At 34.2% G+C, this 16,863-nt stretch overlaps 1 protein-coding gene across 4 annotated transcripts in view; it reads right to left on the reverse strand.

Annotated features, from left to right (window-relative positions):
• Nucleotides 1-223: 223 nt before the first annotated feature.
• The window catches only part of NADK2 (NAD kinase 2, mitochondrial), a gene marked incomplete at both ends in the record, with an annotated part of 30,028 nt that continues 13,388 nt past the window's right edge, over nucleotides 224-16,863 (reverse strand). The window contains 9 exons of one of the 4 annotated variants that reach the window (XM_084233162.1): nucleotides 224-362; nucleotides 913-1,036; nucleotides 2,519-2,572; nucleotides 2,704-2,759; nucleotides 7,559-7,654; nucleotides 8,838-8,903; nucleotides 11,340-11,418; nucleotides 13,682-13,818; nucleotides 15,156-15,239. In XM_084233162.1, the coding sequence (XP_084089288.1) occupies nucleotides 224-362; nucleotides 913-1,036; nucleotides 2,519-2,572; nucleotides 2,704-2,759; nucleotides 7,559-7,654; nucleotides 8,838-8,903; nucleotides 11,340-11,418; nucleotides 13,682-13,818; nucleotides 15,156-15,239 (835 nt within the window). Of the gene's footprint in view, nucleotides 363-746; nucleotides 1,037-2,518; nucleotides 2,573-2,703; nucleotides 2,760-7,558; nucleotides 7,655-8,837; nucleotides 8,904-11,339; nucleotides 11,419-13,681; nucleotides 13,819-15,155; nucleotides 15,240-16,863 lie in introns of those variants that run through there. The other 3 variants (XM_084233163.1, XM_084233164.1, XM_084233165.1) reach the window with 3 other exon arrangements.

Here is a 16,863-nt window from a genome sequence, read left to right on the forward strand (position 1 = left end):
ATCAATGCTAATCAGTTTAGTCCATCCATTTTCTTACATAGTGAACATATTCTTCATTAGGATCCAACAGAAGAATAATGACAATCTTGCTTTTTTGGTCACTTTTGAGTCCAGGGCTAACCAGTCTCAACTATAACCAAAAATAAGTAGCTTTATGACTTGTAGTTTGTTTCCACAGTGGAAGTTACTATTCAGTAATAAACTTATCATCTGAGGAAATCCTTCACTGTTCCAGAAGCACAGTTTGAAGTTCATCTTCTTTATTGATCATCATGGAAGCAATTGCCCCATCATTAAACTCGAAAGACGTTCCTCCATCCACAACCATACAGGCATCCCAACAACGAGAACGAACACAAACCCTATGCAGTAAGAAATATCTCATTAAATATTAACAGTTTTCCTAACTGGAAGTTTAGTTTCTTTAAAACCCTTGATATTAATCAAAACTGGCAGATTTTAAAAATCAAGTTGCTCTCAGGAATGACATAAGTAGTGACTATACCAATGAATTAGTAACTTACCAAAATGTAAATATTCGGGGTAGCTCATTCATCTAGACATTCATCAGTGGACAAAGGTACTCTTTTTCTAAAAGTTTCTTTTACAGTGATAATTTGGTCTCACTGTGTCTTATTACAAAAAGAAAAAAGCCAACGAATTCACATCCCCCACTTAAGTATGATTTGTCTATTCACTTAAATTTTAGTTTCTCTAAGATGGCACATTAAGTCTGAAAGAAAATCATTTTGTCCACGTTAGTATGATACCTCACTTATTCCTTTGGACCTTCTTTCCTGCTAGATTAAGTATGATTGAGTGAATTTAACAAAATCGAATACTTTTAAAACCAAAAATGCTTTATAATTACATGGGATAAAGACAATCGTAAGTCAAACTTGGGGACCTTACTTTGAGGTGAAACAACGCTGACGACTGCTTGAGAAAACTCTGTTTGCTATTGGTTCTCGAATACTAAAAAGTATTTTTGGTTCTTCTGGACTGTAGAGCAGCGATTCATTATATTCATTAGTAACTAGAAAGGGAAAAATATTAGCACATTCAATAAATGGTGGTTACTTCTGAAAAGTGAAAAATGGACGCTATTTCCAACTTAAATGCTATTCTTTTTTTTTTTTAAAGATTTATTTTATTTATTTATATAAGCACTGGGTACAGTCAGAAGTGCGTGAGGGTGAAAGAATTCACCAGAGCCAGAGCAGGGAACAGAACAGGCAGACTGATGAAGTACACTGCTGAGGGGAGCAGCAGGCGGCAGGAGAGGTCTGCGCACCATGTGGGACCCTCGCCCAGTGGCCAGGATAGAACCAGCACTGCAGAGGCTGCGGGCAGCTTTGCAACCCAGCGCTCAACTGCTGCTCCACCAGGGAGGCCCTTAAATGCTATTCTTTCTAAAGGTCTGTTTGATAGCAAAGATTCTTGGAACTCAAAACACATTCCATTAAAAAATATTTTAAATCTTAGTAATAAGAATTAATTCAGTAGCCCACAGAAGCCCACATAATCCACAATATAGCAGAAATGGTACATTTGGGAAAAACTACAAAGTTAGCAATTAAACAAAAATAGAGAAACTCATTTGAATAGCCCTCAAAAATGGAATTTAAGTTGCCATATTCCCCTTTGGGTCAAGTTCTTTTCCAAAATACCATGTCAAAAATTCGTAAGTTAAGAGCATTGATAAAAGTCTTCAAATAATGCAGACAACATGCTTTCTCTAATGAAGCTGTCATTATTCAGAATATTTGTAGAACTCTTTCATCAGATTCATTTTCTCTGTGACCAACAGACCGCAAGAAAAGCTTTAGTTTGAGGTGGTTCAAAAATGTTTCAAAATTTTGTATGCAAAGCAAATGAATGTGATTTTTAAGAATTTAAATTTTTTAAAAAGATAAATTTTAAGGAGTAAATCTGAAGAATTCCTGTGTACCAGCGATCTATATCCATTCCCTATTTCAGCTGAGGAAGTAGAGGCATGGAAAAATCAGCCTGATCCAGTTTCAGGGAATGGTTAGTCTGGGCTTAGAAACCACATCTTCAAATTCTTTGTTTAGCATCCTTTCTTCAACAGTTCTAGTTTCTTAAACAAACCTTGAATTAAGTGCATAGAAGTAGACAAGATTAAAGGGAACATTTTAGTGACTGTGATGGTAAGTATTCACAACTAAGAGAATTCCTTCTCTTTCAGAGGATATTAAATGGCACACTGAGGGTTAGGTATATACTTCCATTTGCCAGGTCTGTATTTTTCTATATTATGCTATCTCCCAGAGGACATGTTTGAAGTTATGTTTTCACACAGAGGTGGTATTTTCATGATTGACAAAAATTATAATAAAAAAGTTCCACTTTAAAATACTTTTTTCTAGTAAGAGTATATTTTACTTTAAAAAATACTTGCTCTTGCTAATTAGGCAAGTACACTTCTCAGTAACATCCTGAAAAGCAACACAGAACTTAATGAAACTATTAGTAATTATGATCATCTGTCACTCACCTTTCTCTACCAATTCTCTGTTTAATGGAAGATTTAAATTTCCTTGTCGTTTTGCTATTGAAAGGGGAAAGGGAGAAAATATCTTGATTAAACAAAATACTGTGTCTAATGAGTAAGATGCAATAAAAGATATACATTATATTGCTTATTACAATTATAATATAAATAGTTATTTCGGTACTTACCAATATTTAAAACATCTTCCACAGCCTGAGTTGCAACCCTGTTAATATTGAATGACCTAGAAACAAACACCACATAAATTCTTTCTTGTTTTAATTCTAAAAACATGCTAAAGATGAAAAAGGAATAATTTATTTAGTATACAAAAGTACTCTTAGAAATTTATCAGGAAAAAAACAAGTAAAAGACAGTAAATACTTCACCCAGTTTTAAAAAGTGGGCAAAGTACATGGACAAACAGTTCACAGGCCTGTATGAAAAAATGTTCAATCTTACTCATACTTAAAAAAATACAAATTAAAATGATTTTTCTCAGGGTTGCAAGAATTTAAAACTAATAATGTATTGGCATGAATATGGAAAAACAAATATTCCCATACACTGATGGAATTATAGAAATTAGAGTTGGAGGATAATTCTGCACTATTAACATTTTAAATGGACATCCAAAACATTTAGCCAAAAATCTAGTAATTTAGCCTAACTATACTTGCACATATAATATACAAAGAAGGTATAGAGGTATTTACTGAAGCATTGTTTATAAGAGCAAAGCAATTGAAATATGTTAATATCCATAGAAAGCTGGTTAAATAAATCATAGCTACTCAGATTACTACACAGATATTAAAGGAATGAACTAAATGTGCTGATATGGAAAGATAACCAATATGTTAAGTTTAAAATCCAAACATATTACAATGTGTATGTGTGTACTGTTACCCTGTTTTATTTGTATATAAAAAACTATACATAGGAGCCTCCCTGGTGGCACAAGGGGTTAAGTCTCAGCACTACAAAGCTATTCATAGCCATTGCAGCAAAGTTCTCTCTCTGGCCAGGGAGCTGACCCACATGGCACAACAGACCTCCCCTGTCTCGCCGGCTGCTCCCCACAGCAGTGTATTTCAGTAGATCTGCTTTTTCTGCAACCCACTCTGTCTCTGGTGAATCCTCTCACCTTCCACACACACACACACAGACCCCGCACCCCCACCACGCACCCCTCCTCACCTCTGGCCTGCATCCTAGTTCTTGTATGCATAAATAAATAAATCTTTAAAAAAATCAAAAAACTATACATATGTATGATTGTTCTGTCTGGAGATCAGTACTAGCAATAGGAAATGAAAGAGATTAGCGCTCATTGTATACGCTTTTGTACTATTTAACCTATTTTTAAACATGTTTAAGTTTTTCTTTAAATAACTAAAAAAGTAGTAAAAAGTAACAAATTATAAAATAATTTCCTTGATGATGAGAAATCTTTAACCAGTATGAATCCTTGTTTAACCATTTAAAATCAAATGTTAACACAAATACATGAGTAACTTTTAAAAGTAGTACTGTCCTGGGGTCTAAATGGTTATGGAAAGGGTGTTTTTTTTTTTTTAATTCTTCTAATCAACTTAGAATAATTCTACTATGTCATGGTCATAACAGATAGTATCAGTGAATAGGAATAATATAATGAGTCACACAACGCAACCTAATTCAGTGGCTCAGCTTTTTTTCTGGAGGGGAAGTAAGGGATACTCCCTTTCCCATATAAGAGTATCCTTTACATTTTGAGAAATGGGATATTTTTACATTTTATGAAAACATTTTGAATATTATCTTAAAAAATGCAGATACACATATTTTTACATTAGAATTTTAGGGTTATTCATACTAATTCCTATGCTTAAAAAATCTAAAATTGGTGCTTGCTTATTCTAAATTTTCACGATTATCTTCCCTCCAATTTCATATTCAAAGCACACCAAATGTATTCTTTGCTCATACGTACTATGTTACTATGTGGTATAAAGTAAAATACTTGAAGTGTTCTGACTTTATTGTTTTATTTTTTTTTTTAAAGATTTATTTATTTATTTATACATGCACTGGGTACAGTCAGAAGCACGGGAGGGTGAGAGAATTCACCAGAGCCAGAGCAGGGAGCAGAGCAGGCAGAAGGACTGAAGTACACTGCTGAGGGGAGCAGCGGGCGGCAGGAGAGGTCTGCGCGCCATGCGAGACCCTCCTCCAGTGGCCGGGGAGCAGCCGGGGATCGAACCAGCATCGCAGAGGCTGCAGGCAGCTTCGCAACCCAGCGCTCAACCGCTGCGCCACTGGGGAGGCCCCTGACTTTATTGTTTTAATGTAAGGTTCAAAATACCCATCTCATCAGTATTATTGTTACACACTCTAAGACATAAAGCACAGAAGGCACTGCCTGGCTACTGCAGGAACTCAACAATGAATGACAATGTCAAATGCAGGGACATGTGTGAATTACAGTCTAATTCCTATGATTATCCACATCATCACTGTTTGGGAATTCTCTCTATTTTAAATGTAAAAGTCACATGAAAATGAGCTATGTTCCTCAGGGTTTCATTAAAATATATAATGGGCAAAAAAAAATTTACCCTTTTGTGTAAGACTTCATTTAACAGGATTAAAGTCTTACAGACCTGCTCTAATCATCTTAGAACTATGACTTATTGAGAATACCACTACCAAATCCAAAAAATTAATTCCTCTGAAGTGTTAAGTGAAGACTAACTTCCTATGTTGTAACCTGTATTTCAGTCAAATAACTTTACCTTTATGAGTGGCTTACATTCTACACTAAAGACAAACTGTGTGCCTAAGCAGGTGTTGGCCAGCTTATGGTAACTATCTTGTCAGGCCTATAACCTTCACCATTCTAAACATTACCATAACTTGAACTTGGACATAACTTCTACTAAAGACAACCAATAGAAAAGCAACTTAAGTCACAGCTCTTCATCACCTAGTAACTTTGTCACTATGAACACTTCACCTCTAGAGTTAAGTCTGAAAGCACAGAATCACATGAGGAGGAGGAAAAGGAATTGTCTTAAAACTTAAAATCACAGTTCAGTAAAGACTTTTAGTTTTATTTGTAAGTATAGGGTCAAAAATATTTGAGTGAATACATATTAGGTACTATGCTGTGCATGTAAAAATTTAAACAACAAAAAGACAATCACTGGTCACCATCCCAAACATCTCAATTTACTCAAACTAACTAAAAAATTAACTTTTTAGATAACTAATAATGTGGTAAGTGCTATCATAGTGCTTTAAGGACAAAGTGCTAGGGAAGGACACAAAGGGACTATGTTCACAAAAGGATCTAGGTCCTAAGAAAAATATTCATCAGAGAATGACACTTAAGACCAAATTTTCCAGCTAGTGGATAGAAAGTGAGAGTGCTCAGGCATTCAAAGGAGGAATAAAGTGCACTGAGCAAAAACAAAAAGCTGAGAGAGAACATGGCTTGTGCTGAGAATTGCAAATAGCTTGCAGTGTCTCAAGTGAGCTGATGGGTATAGAAAGGGCAGGAATACATTGGTAAGGTATTTAGGTCATATTTAAAGGGATTTATGACAGATGAAGTAATCTGAGCACAGTCAGTAGTCAATAAAAGTATTAAAGCACAAAGGGATATAGTCAGATTAATCTATATTTTAGAAATATCACTCTATTAGTAGTATAGATGACAGCCTGAAGCATAAAGAATACAGCACAAAGATGGGGACATGGGAGTTGAACCAAAAAACAGCAGTGGAAGCAGAAAAAGAGAAGCAAGGATTCAGAGTATACATGACAGGCTTTACAGACCGATAAATGTAGAAGGGAATAGGAAGACTCAAAGGTAAGAGCAAAGTTTTGAGGAATAATGCTTTTTCTCTATAGCATGAAGTTAGGATAAACAGTGATATCATTAATAACACAGGGAGCAGAGGAAGAAAAGTTGAAGGCAGTAAATTCAGTTTTGAAAGTGCTAAATTTAAGTGCTACTAACATTTTATCTAGTAGGTCACTTTAGAATAGAAAATTGTACTGAGGTGAGAAGATAGGTACAGAGAGAAGTTTGGGAAACACCTGCATGAATATGGAAAAACAACTGTTCTTATACACTGATGGAATTACAGAAATTGAAGTTGGAGGACAATTCTGCACTACTGACATTTCAAATGGACATCCAGTCACTTAGCAAAAAAATCTAGTGGGGCCTCCCCGGTGGCGCAGCGGTTGAACGCTGGGTTGCGAAGCTGCCCGCAGCCTCTGAGGCGCCGGTTCGATCCCCGGCTGCTCCCCGGCCACCAGATGAGGGTCCCACATGGTGCGCAGACCTCTCCTGCCGCCCGCTGCTCCCCTCAGCAGTGTACTTCGGTCCTTCTACCTGCTCTGCTCCCCGCTCTGGCTCTGGTGAATTCTCTCACCCTCCTGCACTTCTGACTGTACCCAGTGCATGTATAAACAAAACAAACGAATAAATAAATAAAAACACATGCCTCTTTATAAAAAAAAAAAAAAAAAAAAAAATCTAGTAATTTAAACTAACTATTCTTGCACATATATGAAGATGCACATATAATATCCATATAATATCCATACATATGTGCAAAGGTGATAGGGTAGACAGAGAATGCCTCAGGTTATCTCCAATTAGGCCTTCAATACACAAACCTCCAGCATATTTTTTGTATTATACTTTTTTCCTTTCTTCACTATAGTTTGAAAAGGTTTTAATTAAAAAATATATAATTCCATAAAATATTTATCATTTTCTTTTTTTCTCTTTACAAATCTAATGCAGTAGGCTAAATGATGATCAAATAATGACAAAATATTGACTGCAGTTGTAATCTATGAAGTCATGGCAGGACTCTTGGACCCAGCTGATGAGTGAAGCAGAGACTAAGCCAAGCAACATAACACCATCAGGCTACTTCTTACATGTTAGAGACCTTAGACACACCAATATGAGCTCTTGAGTAAATTATATTACTTAAAATATTTCACAAAAATTGATAAGCGAGATCCCAAGTTACTCACCAGGCCTTTGATCCTGTTCCAGTACACAAATTGAGCCCTGAACTCTTCTGTTTTTCCCACGGACCATCATCAACTGAAATCTCATAGTAGGAAGCCCTATGAATTGAGAATTCGAAAACTTAATTTGCTGAACTTATAAATAAATAGTATTTTTCAGAACTAATAAAGTCTAAGTAGGCCAGCTTGACTTGACACATATTGTGGGCTAATTCCAATACTGATTAAGTGAAAAAAATTTTTTTAGTTCTACATACCTACATCCTTCTCCAATCTATCTGTTCTTTTCTATCACTACTAGTATTTCAAACAAAGGCTTCTTAAAAACTTTGACCTAACATTGTTACTACTGCTTTTATCCAATCTAACACATCCAGCACCTTACTTCAGAATTCAAAAAGAAAATACCTTCTTAGGTACGTTTCATTCTTGGTAGACTTGATATATCTAAGTCTGTGTCTAATTCTTTGAATCACCAATAGTTTCTACTAACTTCTTATTTACTTAAGAGTTTCATAAATCCACAAAAACATACTACTTAGTGTATTTCACAGATATGAAATCAAGTGGGTATTCTGACACTATTAAAAGTGATACTATTCTTTAAGTGCATAATATATAAGCATGACTTGCAACTATTAAAAGAACTCTGGAAACATGTGGAAGCCTATTCTGTAAACTACATCTTAAAAATAATGGTGTTACTGATCAACACTGGTTCTTTTTCTCCAAAAATTAAAAAAAGTTAAAACAATGACAATTATTAAACAAAGCTTACAAGCACTAACACTGTATGGATAATTTCTCTCTTAGTCTACCAATTTAAATTTCTCCTGCCAATTTCCTAATCTGTGAAAGTTTTACATGACATAATTCTTTTCATTTTTTCTCTTAAGTTAGAGAGCATTCTTCATAAAAATAAAAGAAAGCTAGCCTAATAGTCACATTTAATCTATTTTGTAGTTTTGTTATGTCTTCTAGAAAATCAGGAATTTAGGTACATTAGGAGACTAATACATACAGACAAGCTGGCCAAATCTATAGAAATGACTGCTATTATGCTAGAATCACATAGAAACAAAGGAGCAAAGAAGTTAAGTAGAGGTGTAAAAGAAGCAGTGGTGGAGAGGAAGAAAATATATTCAGGTGAAAGATGCTGAAGCCCAAAATAAAATGAGTAAATTTAGTGTCATTCTCACATGCAAGTTTATCAAGATTAGTCAACTCATAGCAGGATTTTTTTTCAGGGAAATTATTTTTTTAAGGCAGCAATAAAACTCACAGTCCCTTTAGAGTGGGTATACTTCTTCTTAAATTGTCCACTGCTACAGCCCAAGAATAAGACATTCTAGGTTAGAATAGGAGAAAAGAAAAAAAAAATTGGGCTTTTAAATGTTCTTAAATCTAAGAACATTATAAGTGAGGCAGGAATAATATTGCTGCACTTCACATTTTCCAAGCAAAGTATTCAAGTTTCCAGGCGTAGTGAAGCCTCAACAGAGGATCTGGATTCAGGGTTTACATAGATCTTGGTTTACATAATACTTCTGATGCTCACAAATTATACAACATAGGACAAGATATTTGAATCTCCAAATCTCAATTTTTTCACTGACAAAACAGAGCTACCTTTCTTACAGGGTTGCTTTGAATATTAAATGTGACAACATGCAAAATACACACAGTGCTCCATACACACCAGGCCTCCAATTAATGTTCATTGCTTTTCTGCCCAAGTGTCTATGTCACATAATCTTTTAAAATAAGTTCTAATACTTCCAGCAGTTAGACCTTTTGCAATTGCATCAGAAGCTAACCCATTGCCATCATTATCTTAGTAAACATACAAGATGAGACATCAAAGAATACAAAAAGCAGCAGCAGCAGATATTATATAAGAGATAAAACAACCAAATCAATTTTGCCACAGAAAATAAAAGCATCTGATGTGACATCTCCTAGTGGGGCTTCACTGAATTCTCGAAAGTTGATAATCCTAGTTTTCCTCCCCTGACAAATTATTTAACTTTTTAGTAAGTACAAATTATTAAGCAACACTAGTAGAAGCTCTCAGAAATGTCAACCTCGAGAAATCATAAACTCAAGAGATTGTTGCCTTTGTCATCTATTTATTTTAATGTAGACTTTCTCCAATCCCATTTAAAGTTGCTCTCTTTTGTCTCATGTCTTTAGCAATAATAACTAAATTATATCACTAGAGTTACATTTTCCTCGTTTTCTATTCTATTATATAAAATACCCATTGTTCATTTCCATAATGTTTCAACCTCGATATGTAGCAAGACTGTATATATAGCATAAGTTTTACTATGTTAAAATAAATATATTTTATACTTTACTATATCTTTAAGTTTCTTAAAGATTATATTCTTACTTGATTTCTTAGAAGAATAAATTTTATTTTAGTAATTTTTTAGTTATGTATTTTGCCACACTCCAAGGTGATAAACCTTCAACCTATGTATCCCTAGTACACATAACAGATATACAATGTATTTCTAGTGATCAAATTTACATTACATTAATCAAAACAATTACAACTCAAAAAGATTGGTAAAATCATTCTGCTGAATCAGGCCTGTTCTTTTCTGTCCTACCTCAGTAAAGTCATTGCCTAAAACACAGCTACCTTAAGGCTTTTCTCACCATAAACTTCTTATGAAAGGATATGATTTACGACAAACAGAATTTCAGAATATAAGGAACGCTCAATAAACTAGGGTATCAATATTAGATGGCCTTCGAAGTGTCACATAGTTTGGCAGCAGAAGAGTGGGACACAGACTCATCTCTACTCTTCCACCCCGATTTAGTGTACAGCTAATAAAAATGAGGAGGCAGGTTCTAAAGTACTGCCAACAGTTAAATTAACTTTACATTATAGAAGTCATTTTATGACTAATAGCTAATGTCACACAAACACAATTTTGCAAAAAACAATTTGATGCTAATTTAAGTCTTAGTTACATTCAACATCACAAAACAGATTTCACCAGCAATAAAATACATAAATATTTTATACTCCTAATGAAGAATTTTATTACCTGTATTTTTGCCAAAATGGTTATAAATTTTAAACTCTCACTATGCTTGCCTTATGATATTGACTAAAAGGTCACAATACCACCTATGTATTAGTCCTGTCAAAAATGTTGAATGTGAATCTTATCACAGAGGAAAAAATAAGTGATACAAATAAAAATTAAGGGCAAACCAATTTGCTTGAACATTCAAATATATTACTATCATGAATGAAAGCAGGGGTGGGCTAACAAGACAGTTCCTAATTCTAAGAAGGTCATTATGGCCAAATGCTATGCTAATACATGATCCTTAATTGGATCCTAGATAAAAATAAGCAAATTGATCAGCTTTAAAGGACATCATTAAAACAATTGGTAGGGAAGTTTCAATATGAACTGTCTACAAGAAACAGTTTTATCAAGTGCAAAACCTATGTTTAGTCTATCATTCTCCTAAACATTTATAAAGCATCTATATGATAGATAAAGGCTCTGGGAAACACTGCAATAAAGAAAACTAAGTACTTCTGTTTAATCTAGGATTTCACCAACTTTTTTGATCAGAGCTTCTTTCCTCTTAACATGTATTAACATGTATGAAGGTTTTGGAAATACTTCATTAAATAATTCCTTTTTATATCAACATAACACATACTCACAAATCTCAGCCTATAGAAATTGAATATCAAAAAATATTAAAATACTAAATCCCAAACTCAATATCACACATTTAAAAGTACCTGGATGATAGACTTTCTCCAATGAAGACTTCATTTAGGGCTCTCACTGGCAAAAGCTGTGGTCCTGAAGCCTCAGACCCTGCATGTAATGAACATAAAATCCAAGATAGCTCCTTAAATTTAAAAAATACTACTTTAGAGTATTTATGTTTGTTTGTTTTTAAAAGAATCATGTATTTTAACATTAACATACAATCAAATACCTCTCATTTAAAGTAACCTAATATAAACCTTAGCCACCTAATAAGATACCTGCAGTGAAACCCGTCTCTCTCAAATAAACCTTTTTTAAATATAGGTTTACTACATACAAATGTTTCTTTACACAACAGATTAGTTATGTCAGTGATCTGTATGACAATGGTATCATACTTCATATAAACTCTGACTTGCTATTTTCACTCAACAGCTTCTTTCTTCATAAGCTAACCAAATGAGGAAAAAAATCTCTATTCTCTGATAAGGCAATTAATTGGTGTAAAGCATATCCATATGCCTATAAAATTAACTGCTATAGCATTAGTTAACAGTTTTTCCTCCCACCACCTAATTCTATTGGCTCTTTCTCCCTCCTCAGCCTTAGAAACCTTACTTCAGTAGGCATAGTCTGATAGTTTATAATTATTTTGCTTTATAAGTTCATTGGTTTTGATTCCTTATTTTATGCATCTATATGAAATCATCCAAGATTTGTCTTTATCTTCCTGGCTTGTTTTGTTGCACATAAAACCCTCAAGCTCTTTCCATTTAGTTAAAAATGGTGACATTTTAACTTTCCATAGAGCTTAACAGTATTCAATTGTGTGGATATAGCATAATCTTCTTTATCCAATTCTGTATTAGAGGGCACATTGTGTGTTTCCAAACCTTCACTGTTGTAAACAATGTTGCAATAGACATTGTGGAGCATATGATTTTTGAGTTCATGTTTGGACACCCAAAGAAGGACTGCTAAATCATATGGCATATCCATTTTCAGTTTTTTTAAGGTAGGACCTGACTGCTTTTTGAAACAATTCTTAGAGATTGATGAAATACATTTATCCAGCTCATAAGATTCTTACTGTCACTAAGTAAGTTTCACACTGAAGCTTCAGAGGTAGAACCCGATCTAGTACTTCCAAAGGACAGCAATTTTGAATTTAACCTGTAAAATATACCCATGGTTCATGCTGGAAACCAAATCAGTTATGTTAGAAGTCAGACCTTTTTCTTCAAACATAAAATCTCAGGAGTGTTTTCAGCAACAGCAGCACTGGCGGAAAACAGGCACACATCCTTTCACGCTCCACTTTAAATTTTTTTTTTTTTACTCTATAAAGTTGTATGCACAACTTACATAGATCACACAAGTGGATTCCCACTTCTAGATCAAACTTGTGATTATCACCTTCAAATAATTTCTTTTACTTTTTAAGTTTTACCGGCCTCCAACAGAAATGCCAATCCTCTACTCTCATTTTCCCATCACCCTGTTTTCCTTTCCATACTGCACTTTTATTATTTGTGCTTACTGAATATAACATGAACTCTTTTGTCAAAGAGTAAAACAATAAGTAAAACTGCTTCAAGTCTTGATCATTTTAATTTTGCTTTTATTTTTTTCCATGCTGACTTCCAAATGTTACCTAATCACAAAATTGTTTTATAGCTTGATTTAATAGAACATGAAAAGATGGACTCAGTATCAGTTTACAACTGTCTACCCAAGAGAATGGATTACAAAAGTATAATTTGTATTTTTAAGAAAAGATGTCGCCAGTGACAAGAACTGCTACACTGTTCAATTCCCTTACACTGTCATTTTCTTTAAAGATTTTTATTTATTTATGCATACAAGAACTGGGGTGCAGGCCAGAGGTGCAGGGGGTAAAAAGATTTACCAGAGACAGTGTGGGGAGCAGAACAGGTGGATATACTGAAATACACTGCTGAAGGGAGCAACGGGCAAGACAGGAGAGGTCTGCTGTGCCATGTGGGTCAGCTCCCTGGTGAGGGCTCGAACTCATGCTGCAGTAGCTGGTGATAGCCTAATAGTGCTAAGACTAAACCCCTTTCGGACCAGGAGGCCCCCTCTCACACTATCATTATGCTAGACTCTGTTTCCAAGCCGAGTAATGGTACATGGAATAAGGGAGAAGATAGTGAGAAGGACTGGTCCCTTAAAATTTCCCTTAAAATCCCCCCATTGTCTCTTCTTCCCTGGTGTTGTTAGTGGCACTAAAATCCCAGAATAAATTAATGGTAAAGTATTACTTCTAAAAATAGAAATCAAAATAACTACAAGTTTTACCAAATATGGTATGACTGCCCGAAACACCTCTAACTCCCAATCCACTTACTTTCATCATGGACTCTTTCAATATTGAAGGCTCTACTATGTTGATTCAGACTTAGTTGCTGCTCATGAAGGTCCACAGGAACGGGATTTATGCCTGTCCCTTCAAGGTATAACCTGATACGCTGTCTCCATAACCATCTTAGAAAAGCGAAGGAAAAGCAAATTATGTTAAAAAAGGATATATTAAACTAAGAATTAGACATTCCTAGAATTTTACCAAATTCAAAAATTCATTATTAAAAAACAAGAAATTCCATGAACAAATTATACCAGGAATACCAAGACCAAAAGACTACAGGTTCTTCTTACTTAAGACAAATTTAAATGTTTCTTATTTCCCTTATAACACAGATATCTAATTTAAACAAAAGCTCCCAAGTTATTTGAATTAAAGTTAAACTTTTTATCATGTATCCATTGAACCAAGATAATGAGGTAGATATTAGTTGTACTTTGTTCATCAAAAAATATATACAAAAAAAGCATTTTTAAATTAAAATAATATTGTGTTAAAGTGGTCATAGATTAAAAAAAAAAAACCCTCACCCAAGTGTGCAATTTTCTTTACAATAACAGAAAAAAGAGATTAATAACAAATATTATGACATTTAAGATTATACCTAAAAAATTTAATGGCATTTTTGGTAAAAAGGGAAAAAACAGGTTTAATTCATTTCAAAATGAAAACTAATGTATCAAAAAGCCTATGGGACAGAGTCTGCTAGATATGTACATAAATATGTACTGCCACTTAATGGTGATAATGTAGCCATTTCTGGAGGTACCAAACTTCTTTAAATGACTAGAAACTAGAATCACTATTAACAAAATGATTCCAGAAGTCAAGATTTAATATAATTTCACAAATATCCTGGGACAAAGCTTTCTGCAAACTATGAAATCTAGTCCAAGTCAGGAAATATTAAGTTCAACTTGGTTTTCTCATCATCTCAGCTCCTCTCTTCCTTCCTGTTCCTGACAGACTAACCACTGAACATATTATGTGAAAAGAATATGAAAAACCCACTGTGCTTAAGAAACACTTAACATGCAAGGAAGAGAGAGCAGTATCTAAGTGTGGCTGGAATAAATCTAAACATCAATCATTCTAGATCAGAGGAGATGAGGATTAAAAATATAAAATCTCAAAGAATTTGAACATTCCATTTCAGGTAACAGTTTTAACTATTTTCTACTAAACTTTTAAAACCTGTAACAAGATTAAGACAGTAGAGATATGGGCCCTATCTCACCAAAGAAGAAAAACCTCTATTTGCAATTCAGTTACGGGTCAAGTGGCATGCTGTGCTTCTCCACAGTTCCGAACGGACTAGAAAAAAGTAAGTTATTCTTTTTTTGTGACATAACTAATGTTTTACCTTTTATGGCTAAACTTACTAATCCAAATGTTATCTTAATTTATTCTGACACATACTTATTAACATATTTATATAATTACAGTAAGAAATTCCTACCTGAACTCACCACGATAGAACTTCTGTAAGGCTTCTGGGAAGGAATGTGTATATCGAACCGGAAGACATAAATGACCTTCAGACCTTTATTTTCAAAGGGATTTTGGGTGGTATAAAAGGAAGAAGAAAACAAAGAACACTTACTTTTTAAAATATCACTAAACTACAAAAAACAGGTATTTTTTGAAATTTCTATTCTTTACTCCATGTTTTGCCACAAAATTGTTTGTATTTCCAACAAGAACAAAAAAGATCACACAGAAATAACAGTTTATATCCAACTCAATGTCAGAAAATACAATAGTGTTTCCACAATACAGTGAAACTAAAAATAAAAACAAATCCACTGATTGAATCCCTTGTAAAATTATCTAATGGTATGATGGTGCTTCATCTTACTTAATTATTAACTCTGGTTAAGTCACTTTAACATAATCTTCATCATCTCTAAAAGGGCGTGAAAACTACCATTTTCCAAAGGTTACCCTGAGAAGTTAAGCTGTTTATATGAAATTGTTTAGAACCATAAATACCTTTAAAATGTCATTTAAGAAATTCCAAGTAACTGAAAGAGAATCCTGAAAGTGTACTCAAAAAATATGAGAATGAATTCTCTCAAGGAGTTAATAGTTTAACATGAAAGACAGAAATTAAGACAAATGATTATAAATTGCAAAGTGGTAAGTTGTATATAGGTTGCTATCAAACAACATGGCATCTAACATGAAGGAAGTTGTCCACCTATTATTATAAAAGTGTGAAGAGCAGAGGCAAAGATTTTTACAAAGTATGACTAGTTAATAATTTCTTTATCTGAAAGGATCAACGCCAAGGTTAAGAAACTTAGGTAAGGTCTAAGTTTTTAATTTTTATATTCACTACAATACTTCTCACATTGCTAAATATATAAAATATATCAACAGTCACTTGATAGGACAATACCTGCTGAAGTCTACTACAGTTTTGAAATATTCTAGATAAAAGATCTTCTTGTGAGGTTATAGTCAGATATCAGGTAGGGTTAACAGCAGTTTAAGGTTTGACTTGGCAAGACAATTTACTTTCTACATGGCTCACTGACATGGCTAACAAACTGGTGATGGCCGTTGGCTCCTCATGTGAGCCTTTCCATTGGGCTACTTAAGTGTCCTCACATCATGGTCGCTGACTTACCCCAGAACAAACAGTGCAAAAGACCAATACAGAAGCTAAAATACCATTAATAACCTAGTCTTGGAATCTATACAGTCACACCATATTTTATTGTTCACATCATCCACCCCTGATTGTATATGAGGATTCCGGAACCACATAAAACTGAAAATTCCAAGAGGTTACCTTGGAAGCTAGCTACCACATGCCTTCTAGTCCATCTTACTACTAAACATTCAACTACTTACTAGTGTAGAATAAAGAAGAGACATACAGAAACTACATATTTAATTTAGATGAGTTCATGTGCGTAAGCCATCCCGGAAGTGGATTCTCCAGCACAAGTCTTCAGATGTCTGCAGTCCAGCTGCATCTGACCATAACCTCTTGAGAGATTCCAAGCCAAAACCACCCAGCCAACCTGCTCCTGAATTCTGACATACAGAAACCATGAGAGATTAATTAATAAATGACTATTACTGTTTAAGCCTCTAAGTTTGGCGATGATTTGTTATGCAGCATTTGATAATATAGAAAAGAAACTTAAGCTGAACAT

Source organism: Talpa europaea, assembly GCF_964194135.1.
Source record: "Talpa europaea genome assembly, chromosome: 5".
Classification (NCBI taxonomy): domain Eukaryota; kingdom Metazoa; phylum Chordata; class Mammalia; order Eulipotyphla; family Talpidae; genus Talpa; species Talpa europaea.